This window comes from Larimichthys crocea, chromosome XV (genome assembly GCF_000972845.2).
Source record: "Larimichthys crocea isolate SSNF chromosome XV, L_crocea_2.0, whole genome shotgun sequence".
Taxonomy (NCBI): Eukaryota; Metazoa; Chordata; class Actinopteri; family Sciaenidae; genus Larimichthys; species Larimichthys crocea.
Genome location: NC_040025.1, coordinates 16,186,348 through 16,196,630, shown reverse-complemented (window position 1 = coordinate 16,196,630; position 10,283 = coordinate 16,186,348). Strand labels below are relative to the sequence as shown.

General features: G+C 38.9%; 1 protein-coding gene across 5 annotated transcripts in view; it reads left to right on the top strand.

Moving 5' to 3' along the window:
* The window catches only part of ikzf4 (IKAROS family zinc finger 4), a 13,467-nt gene extending 8,477 nt beyond the window's left edge, over positions 1-4,990 (top strand). The window contains exons 2-9 of one of the 5 annotated variants that reach the window (XM_027288924.1): positions 76-108; positions 1,759-1,813; positions 1,905-2,012; positions 2,122-2,424; positions 2,543-2,710; positions 3,397-3,549; positions 3,666-3,797; positions 4,046-4,990. In XM_027288924.1, the coding sequence (XP_027144725.1) occupies positions 1,774-1,813; positions 1,905-2,012; positions 2,122-2,424; positions 2,543-2,710; positions 3,397-3,549; positions 3,666-3,797; positions 4,046-4,866 (1,725 nt within the window). In that variant the 5' untranslated portion in view covers positions 76-108; positions 1,759-1,773 and the 3' untranslated portion in view covers positions 4,867-4,990. Of the gene's footprint in view, positions 1-75; positions 200-220; positions 1,626-1,756; positions 1,814-1,904; positions 2,013-2,121; positions 2,425-2,542; positions 2,711-3,396; positions 3,550-3,665; positions 3,798-4,045 lie in introns of those variants that run through there. The other 4 variants (XM_027288923.1, XM_027288925.1, XM_027288926.1 and 1 more) reach the window with 4 other exon arrangements.
* The last annotated feature ends 5,293 nt before the right edge of the window (positions 4,991-10,283 follow it).

Sequence of the window (10,283 nt, the reverse complement as noted above, 5' to 3'; positions counted from 1 at the left end):
AAAAAAAAAAAAAAAAAAAAAAAAAAAATCCCGGAGATGCTGTCGTCGCCTGGGAAAACAAACAGCTATCCAGACAATTAAAAAAGGAAAACACCGATCGGTCGCCAGGTAAGGAAGAGGCTTGTGGACTTCACCGCGGCGCTTCGTAAGATCATCTGTCGCTTTGAAATCGGAAGCACGGCATGTTTTTGAGTACTTGGTAAGGGCTGAATGCCATTTGTCGTGTGGTCGGGTGCCATAGCAACGGCTCATGAGAAACATTGTTATAGCTCAGGCCAGTTTGACGTGCTCGATGTTTGATGACAGCTGCGTTCATGCGGACAATTTAGGACAGTGGCAACTCCTGCAACAAATTGCCGTTATGTCTCGCCGCTGTCTCGACCGTCCATGAGCTGATAGGTGCCGTAATACACCCAAAAAAATAAAAATAAAAATAACACCGAGCAGTTAAGACAAGTAGTCACGGTTATATAGAGAAGCATGATAGTTAGTGTGAAAATGTGTTTTACTGCACAGTCGTCCATGTCAGGTAGAAAATCAGTCAAGTGTCGGCGCTGATGTGCGTTCCTTTTTTTTTTTTTTTTTTTTAATCGCCGTGCCCTAGTGTGACTGGCGCGTCTCCCGGCTGTATCAGAGCCTGTTGCTCCCCGTGTGTGGCCAATGCCAGGATATTAATTTTCCCTGCGATGCATTGTGCTCCCCCTCCTCCTCCTCCTCTCCTTTCCTCTTATCTCCTTTCTCCCCCTCAGTCTCCTCTCTGTCCATTGTTGTCATCCATTGAGCGAAAGGTGCAGCACTGCACATCTGTGTGTTTTTGCCTGTCTTTTAACATTGAATTCAACAGAGCATCACCTTAACTCCACTCATATATAATCAACATGCTGCATGTCTGAAAATGTAACTCAGCACCCCCAGTGTATGGTCTACATGGCTTACTTTATTGTCTGCAGTGGAGTAACTGTACCTATAATCTACAGTATTAACCACATAGTAGCCTATTGTATACATATACATAAACACAATATATAAATGTAGTCTCAAATAAATTCAATATAAAGTTTACGATATATATTGACCTGCATGTATGTTAATCATAAGCACAATGTATGCACATTGGTTAGGTTAATACACTATATACAGTTCTCTAACTCAGATTTTGTTTCATACTGTCTCTATAGTAGGCCACCATAGTATTTTTTTCCTACACCTTTTTTTTCCTCTCTACCGCTCATCTTCTTCAGATGATACATTTCCCTCCTGGGATCAGTTCACTTTCGATGTTATTTTAACTTTCAACTTTGTTGAGATCTTGTCAAATCTTCCATTGGAGAGAAATTTGTGGGTGTTGCACAAGATCTTTTTAGTGTAAGGTGTTCCATTATTTTGTCCACCCCCATTAGTTTTAAACCCCTCCTCCACACTCCATTAGCTTACTATAAATGTGAAGCTGCTCATATTCATTTGCTGGCCACGGTGCAGAAGAATCTACATAGATACAGAAATAGCAGGGCAGAACCCAAGTTTACAAGATTAGTTCATTACAGTGAACTTATTATTAGACACTTGGAACTGAAAGCATAAAGCTATCGGTTTCCTAGCTGTATTCTTGTACCAACAAACAGCTGGTAAGTATATTTTATATGGTTAGTATTAAAAGTATTACATGTGCATTTTGATGTGCCGAAGATTTGGAAAGTTGGGCGTGATTGGATCATTAAAAGTAATATTGACAATCTGTTTTAAATCTTATTTCTGTAGGCATCTGGTGAGAGAATGAATGCTGATGACTGCAATGGACGCTCATATGCACAAGGTAAGTTCATATATTAAAATCTACTATAGATTTGTGTGTACAGTCTTCAGACTTTATTTACTTTAATAACGTGAGTATATTTGTGTTTCAGGTAATGAAGGAGAGTCATCAACAGAACAGGATTTTTATGGCGGGTTGCAGGGTCCTTCAGCGAGATCTCCAAACAGTCAGCAGTCCTCACCACACCGCTCTCTTAGTGGTCAGTTATCATCCCCTTGTTTCATTGTGGCCACAAGGCGTCTATCAAAGTCTTCATTAAAATTACGTATGAAAGTAAATGTGTTTTCCTTCATCCTTTCTCTATATAGCAAACTCCATTAAGGTTGAGCTGTGCAGCGATGATGAGTCACCAGGTGCTCCACAGCCAGAGAAAAGAGAGGCTGTGAGGGACGATAGTAGGAAGGATGACAGAGGGGATCCCATGGAAGAAGGGAGCGCAGAATACGCAGGGGCAGGAAGAAACAGAGCGAGCGTTTACAATGAGATGGCCAGTCCAAACGCTGCTTCACCAGGACCTATCAGGCTGCCCAACGGGAAGCTCCAGTGTGAGGTGTGTGGGATGATCTGCATCGGACCCAACGTGCTGATGGTGCACAAGCGTAGCCACACAGGTGAGAAAAAGCCACCAAGAAAGTGCTCATGACATTGCAAGCCAAGTACAGTGCGTTATCACCCTAAATATCAATACTTCAAATGATTTCAATCCTTTGTCCACCCATGTGTTTGTAGGTGAGAGGCCGTTCCAGTGTAACCAGTGTGGAGCTTCCTTTACCCAGAAGGGGAACTTGTTGCGCCACATAAAGCTGCACTCAGGAGAAAAGCCTTTTAAGTGTCCCATTTGCAATTATGCTTGTCGCAGGAGAGATGCCTTGGCTGGACATCTACGCACACATGCAGGTAAATCAGTGAGATTTACGTGAAATACAGCACCAGACACAATCAAATATGTGACGTGAAGAGATCTTTCATAAGTTCACTTATTCAACCTAATGTCACCTTATTGTGACGAGGTATAATGCATGAATTTACAGTAAGTATTAGAGGCGGGGATTGAATGGTCCATTTCCCCTTCTGTGAAGTTCAGAGGAAATTGGTGAAAAAAAAAAAAAAAGAATGTACTGTAAAATACATGACAAACATGACATTTAACAATTTCTGAGAACAGGAAATCCTCTTGGTGCTTTCAATTTGTGAACACACATTCAACAGGTGTTACAGTCTGGGTACAGTAGGTCTCGGATCTCCGCGGGTCTCAAGAGGTTCATTTTCAAAGAAAAGCTTCGTGCAAACTGGATTTCAGCGAATTGACGTCAATCTTTCCGAACGCCTATTGATATGAAGCATTGCGGTGATAGGTTAGGCGTCATTGGCAAGCAACATAGAACAGTTTCAGGAATTGCGAATCAATGGGGGAATCCACTTTTTTTATATACAGAAAAATCCCCTCGCACAAACATACAAATAAACAATACTGCCATAGTAGCTATTTCTCATTCATTCAATCAACAGTATCCATCTTATTGGGTGAAATTTTGGCTATTTTGTCCATCTAAGAAATCAAATATTTTTTCTCTGATTTTCAGTTTCTTCTCCAACGGTGGGAAAACTTTTCAAGTGCAGCTACTGCAGTCGCAGCTACAAACAACAGAGCACATTGGAGGAACATCTAGAGCGCTGCCATAGTTATCTGAAGAGTTTGGATCACCAGACAGCAGTCAACACACCAATAACACAGGGTAATAAATCGCACAAACATGAAACTTTTATAGACAAATAAACCTGTAACTTTCTGCATGATGATCTGAATACTTTCTGTATGTTATACTGATGACAACTGGGTTTCTGTTTGCAGGTGAAGAGTCAGTAAATATGGAGACAGTTACTAAACCTGTGCTCCAGCCATCGAATGAAAAAATCCAGCATGTGGATAGACTGGCTATTAGCATCACCAAACGCAAGAGGTCAACACCACAGAAGTTTTTGGGTGAGTTTTATTTTAAAGAAATCTATATTTAACTATATTTTATATTTGAATTATACAATGATAATGATAAATCTTCAGCTTGGTAAGGGGCTGATAAAGTATAGAAATAATAAGAACTTGGTCTAACCTAAAACAAAGTCTGTTCGTTTGGAGATATTAGCTCCATGAAAATGGGCCAGATACAGCAGATGAAGTCAGCCTAGGAGATCTGTTATTTATTAATGATATCTGCTATATGGCCTTCATAGGTGAAAAGCACATGCGCCTTGACCTACCTGAAGCACCTTATGAATTGTCCTCTGGCTCTGAGAAGGAAGGGGACCTCACAAGCTCTCAGCCTGCTGGAGACTCTGCTGGGTTGCCTGGTTCACATCTCCAAGGCAGTAGGGGTAAAGGGGAGAACCATGAGTCAACTGCACTGTCCCAGCTCCATCCTGCCTTCCTGTCAGAGCTACGCACAGTTATGGGCTCCATCAACAGCAATGCGACTCCTCAGGGCCCCCGAGCCCATGGTGGAGTAGGGCCGACAGTAATGCCTCATGGCCTGGCTGGGCGGGAGGCAGTTGAAGGCCGTGATGACCAACCGTTAACCCATAGCCACACCACCTCGCCCAATGGCTGCCCCGACTCTACAGACACAGAGAGCACAGCAGAAGAGCAGAGCACAAGGGCTACAGCCCCGACAAGTACCTCCAACAACCACCACCTCCACTACCAAACCCTCACACTGCCCCGCAGCCATCCCACCTCCAGTCCCAGCCAGGCCAAAGACTTGGACCAAGAGTGGGAGAGAGCGTGTCCTGTACCCCCCACCATAGTGAAGAGGAGCCCTGGCTCACTTCTTTCTTCTAGGGAGACTATGCAGGTGTTAGACAGGGATGGTCGGCCTGTGCACTCCTTCTACTGCCGGCACTGTCGCATCCTCTTCCTGGACCATGTCATGTTCACCATCCACATGGGTTGTCATGGCTTCCATCAACCCTTTGAGTGCAACATTTGTGGCCACCATAGCCAGGACCGCTACGAGTTCTTGTCTCACATCAGCCGTGGAGAGCATCAGGTGGGCTGAGGAGAGGCGATAGTGGTCGGATGAGGAGAGGTGGCTGTTGCTCTCTTGTTGTGGGCTCACGTTTGTTCTGCACCAGATCAGTTGCTTTAAATCCCAAGTGTAAGTAAAAGGATTTGTGATTTTATTGTGAGAATATTTATTAAACTAAAGCAGAGTGAAAAATATTTTCACCTCAATATTTAAAGTTTAGTGGAGGCAAATTACATTCTATGATTGATTGCACTCCCATATCAAATCATCTAGCAAAACGTCTGGTTTTGCTTCAAAAGTGCCTTCTTTGGGGATTTCCTCTTAACTAAGAAAAAAAAAACTGGAGGGGAACTGGTGCTCAAAAATCTTGACTAGCCATCTTTTGCTAAGTGATTTAGTTAGCACTTTTGAGAGGTCATGTGCACAGGTAGTTAAGAAAAGCATGTACATTTTAAAAATTATATTTGGTACGCTTAGTATGTACTAAGAGCTTTGTTTTTGTGATTGACGAGGGTATTTTGTGTCAGGTAAGCTTAATATGCACTGAGAGCTTTGTGCCTCTGGGTTTTGGGAGGAGCTTTTGTCACAGACGAAGCACAGAAATGGATTGCCTTAACTCCTATGGTAGTACGCTACTGTAGGAATACATTGTTTACAGCATGGTTCAACAGTGTGTGAAGTCACCTCAGATATAGAGAGAATATTTGCAGCCGCACATTGAGACTATCAGGACAAAGAAAAAAATCATGAATCTGAGGGTGAAACGGGTCTTCAGGTTTTAAAGTCTTTTGGATTTTAAAGTGAGCCTTAGAATACTGGTGCAGATCAGACCATGAGCCATGTAGTGTACAGTAAGAGTCTGACTGAGATGGCCCAGGGTGCTACACCTGTACGGGACTGCACTTTTAGGTTCCCTGCTTATATATGAACATCTTTGCCGAAGCACTCGATGGCTTTACAATTTTTTTTTTCTGTGATTGTTCTACTGCACTGATAAATTGCATAACACTCACAATAACTGATCATCTAATTTGCAACACCAGTGTATTTTTAACGGAGCCGGCCTTCTACTGAATCCCACAGCGTTACACTGGTTCAGCGGTCTACACTCACGTTTGTTCTTTTGTGGTTTTTGCACTCGGCGGTTGAAGCTGAGATGTTAAACAATTTGCATAATGTAAGTGAATTAACAAATTAATTATTTAAAAATCAATCAGTTTGTTCAGTTATCACTTGTGATTATCTATTTAGTGTTGTTTGTTTCTGCCTTGGTGTATTTAATCAGCTATATTCCAAATCTTATCCAGCATATTCCTCAAGTCCATGAAATGTTACCTCCTGCTTCTTTATAGCACCCAAAAACCTTATTGCTACAGTATGGTGAGTTATCTGATAATGTTAATATTGGGAACACGAATGAGACCAAACTCAGTATTCTTACTTGTTATTGTGGGTTTGCTGCTTCATAGTTAGTTAACTTAATTTCCTTTAATTGCAAGCAAAAATATACTTGAAACTGTTTGAGAAAAAAGTAAATCTAAAAATGCACTTGGTTTGATAAGTAGAGAAGTGTGTGTGAATGGAATATAGCATGTGTGCTTGTCATTTTCTGCTTTTTCCCTGAATTGTGAATTATTTTTGAAATGTGAAGAAATTTCAAAGAGGTGAAAATGAGGCATGGGTTTTTTGTCTCCTCATGTGGACTTTTCAATGTTATACGATATTTTGTGAATGATGTAACATGACAAAACACTTTACCTCAAAAGTTAAAGATGTACAACTGCCTCATTACCGTATTTCAAAAAGTCATGTTGCTTTCCAAGATGTTCTTGCAGTTACAAATGCGTGCCCCTCGATATTCTCAAAACTTTTTACTGTCAATAAAGTTACGTTTATTGTAAAAGTGATTTCCTCTAGTTTGACTATAATGGCATCCATACTGTTGTATTTATTTTTCACTTGAGATACATTAATATTCTCTCACCATCTCTTGTGCAACAATACAAAAAACAAGCAGGCAATATTTAAGAGATTTAATTATTTATTTCACAAAACAATTTAGTTTTTTTTGTGGCCTTTTTCAAGCTTTATTTTTGACCGAGATAGCTGAAAGGTGACAGGAATGTGGGTAGAGAGAGATGGGGAACGACATGCAGCAAAGGGACGCAGGTCGGATTTGAACCCTGGGCCGCTGCTCAGCCTTTGTACATGGGGCAGATGCTCTACCAACTGAGATAATCAACATCCCAAACAATTCAAGTTTTATACATACTTTGTAGAAATTGCATAATCTTTCAATTAAGACAGTTAAGTACAAATACATTCACAGCAGCTCCTTTGGATTTTTTATTTATACAGCTATATCTATGTCAGATTTTAGGATGTAAAGAAGTGAAATTTATGATTTGGATAGCTGCCTCTAATCTGGGAACAGATTAATTCTATTATATATATTATATTATAATATTATATTATGTTACAAGAGCTATATTAACATGGAGACTAAACCCCCATATTTATAACATTTAGAGGAAATTATACCAGTTTTACAAGAGGTGCACTAGTCTGATTAAGTACTGCTGCAAACACTGTAAAGTTAAAAATTTTGGCCTGAGGAAATAAGTTATGATCTGGCCACAGTAGGGAATCCATGATTCATCCTAGCATAATTAAGGCACTGGAATATATCTGCAGCAGCATCTTCAGCACATAGCCACAAATTTGGGCATACTTACCATTCAAAATTACATTAAGAATGTGAGGACGTGAATGTGTTGACTAATCATGTGAACATAAGTGAAAATGACAATCACTACGAATATAAAGCTTAGTTCACATTTTCAATAAAAAAAATACATTAATATTAGTATATATATATACACACACACACATACATACATAAAATGGGGTGTTCTTAGATTTAAAATCTAAATATATTTCAGATTTGTGTAACAAATACACTTGTTGTACATTGTAAGCCTGTACCGTAATTGTTTCCCTTTTTTGTGAGTCGCTTTGGATAAAAGCGTCAGCTAAATGAAATGTAAATGTAGGTTTTGTATATCCTTTGAAACACAAAGAAAACAACCAACAATGAAAAGGGCTAACTTTGAAACTTAGACTGCTTTTTAATCTCGTGACCTTTTAGCCTGTGAGACAGACCTTTGTTGTCTGTTTCTGGTTACGTCTGACCTCTTTTTTTTTTTCCTGCAGTGGAAAACCTATTTTTACTGCTCCCACATACAAATTCCAGGTGCAATTCAAACAGTACAAAGGCAACTCTGCAGAATGACACAATTGCATTCACATTTGACAGTACAAATAATCACAATATGTGCAAAACTCACTGTATGTCAAATATGAGTATTTTCTTTGACAACAAACACACAGACCAGTGTGACCTTAACTGCACCCATCACCATCCTGAGCGGTGCGCTGAAGAGTACCTTACGTTGTGTTATAATTTAGACAGGGTAAGACTGGGTATTTTGCTAGTTTTATAACCTTTGACTTAATGTGCATTTCAAAACCACTTCTTCGTGTAACCGTCAATGCAGCCTTGATGTAAACACCTCACAAAAATACCACATTAACGTCCCCACCCAATGCAGTGCTTCTGTTTGTGTTTAGTATGCTTCAGTCTGGCTGTCACTGCCTTTAAAAAATGCTTAGAAAAATTCTTCCTTTAACATTTTCATAGGATAAAAGTAGTCTTCTGTAAAACAATGCACATAAGGTGGATTGTCTTAATAATGAAAGCTAATTTAAGGATTTGGCACACTTTGAGAAACGTGCGTACTTGTGGTATGTGCGGCTTTTGCAATTCTGAAGAAATAATCAGCTCGTAATCCCTGCGTGAATATGGTGAGTTTTAGACGTGACTGCAGTTACAGAGAATTGCATACCACCTGTCTTCAACAGGAAGCTCCTCTGACTGTATGTCTAATTTGTTTGTTTTTGCATGTTTTACCTAATTCACTAAAACAGGAGCTGACTGTTTTCCTATTTTAAATGTAGGCACAGCCTCCCATATTATATTTCCCATTTTTATGGAGACTGTCTTTGCTACTTTCCTGTTATTTGATGCTGCAGTTGAAAGCAAAGACTACTTTGAAAAACTTCAAAGTGTTCTCAAATGACAATTCAAGTTGGTTAACAAACAGAAATCCAAAGCTGCGTTCTTGGAAGTTTTATCCAGAAGGAAAACATGCAATCACCTGATCTTCACATGTTGTAGAGGATAACACAAATCTTGTAGTTTCTAGCATTAAAATGACATTCTCACATTTAGGATGATGGAGAACTTTTCACCAACCCAGAGGCTTAGCTACAGTACAATACTTTGATGACAGGATATTTGATAGATCCCTGACCTATCAAGCTAATTAGAGTACATCTGAAATGATTAGTTAGTTAGTTAGTTAGTTAGTTAGTTAGTTAGTTAGTTAGTTAACTTGACTGCTGTTCAGACAACAACAAAAAAGCATTCTGCAGATATCATCTCAGGGTCTTAAAAATTATGGTTTTTCACTATTTTCACCATTTTATAGACTAATCAATCAATTGATTAATCAAAGAAATCACTGAGGTTTGAGTCTCAGCAAAATGATTTGAACACATGCTCTCACCTGAAACAAGTGACATATTAAAAATTCTAGTAAACTATGATATCTTTTTAAAAAAAGTTGGCAATGCTGTAAAAACTATATGTGATTTATAATTAATGGACTAAAATCACAGTTTGGTCCTTTCATCACCAAACCTAACTTCACACAGTAAAGAAGTTTAGTTTTTTATCTTTATTTCTGATAAACTAATACAGATTAAAAAGGGGATACAGTATGTTCTGTGTCATCCACTGTGTGACCTCAGGTGTCCTTTGACATCACACGCCAGGAAAGTTGGAGGACGTACTCATATCCTTTACTTAAGTAAAAGCACTAATATCACACTTTAAAAACATGTTATAGGTACAAGTCCTGCATTGAAAATGTTACTTTGTGTTTTTAATCAGGAAAATGAAAATAGTCACGGCTACTATTATATAATTAAACTAAATTAAACTAAAAGCAGGATTATGCTGTTGCTGGTTGAAGTGGAGATCATTTTAAACTATTTTGTCTGGGACAGCAACTAATGATTACTTTCAATATGGATTAATCTGGGGTTAATTTTCTTGATTTATCAATTGTTTGTTTGATTTGTAAAACTTCTGAAAATAGTGGGAAATATAGTCACAATTACCCTGAGTATAAAGTGACAGCATCACGATGCTGTTTGGTGAAACCAATACTACAGACCTAAAAATTTTCTAAATAAATAATTAAAGAGAGAAGCAGCAAATGTTTGTAAAACTGGAACCAAGACATTTTTTTCAACAAAAAGAAAAAAATACTTTAACGATATATCTTTTTCACAATAGCTATTTTGACCTAAAATAGTAGGGT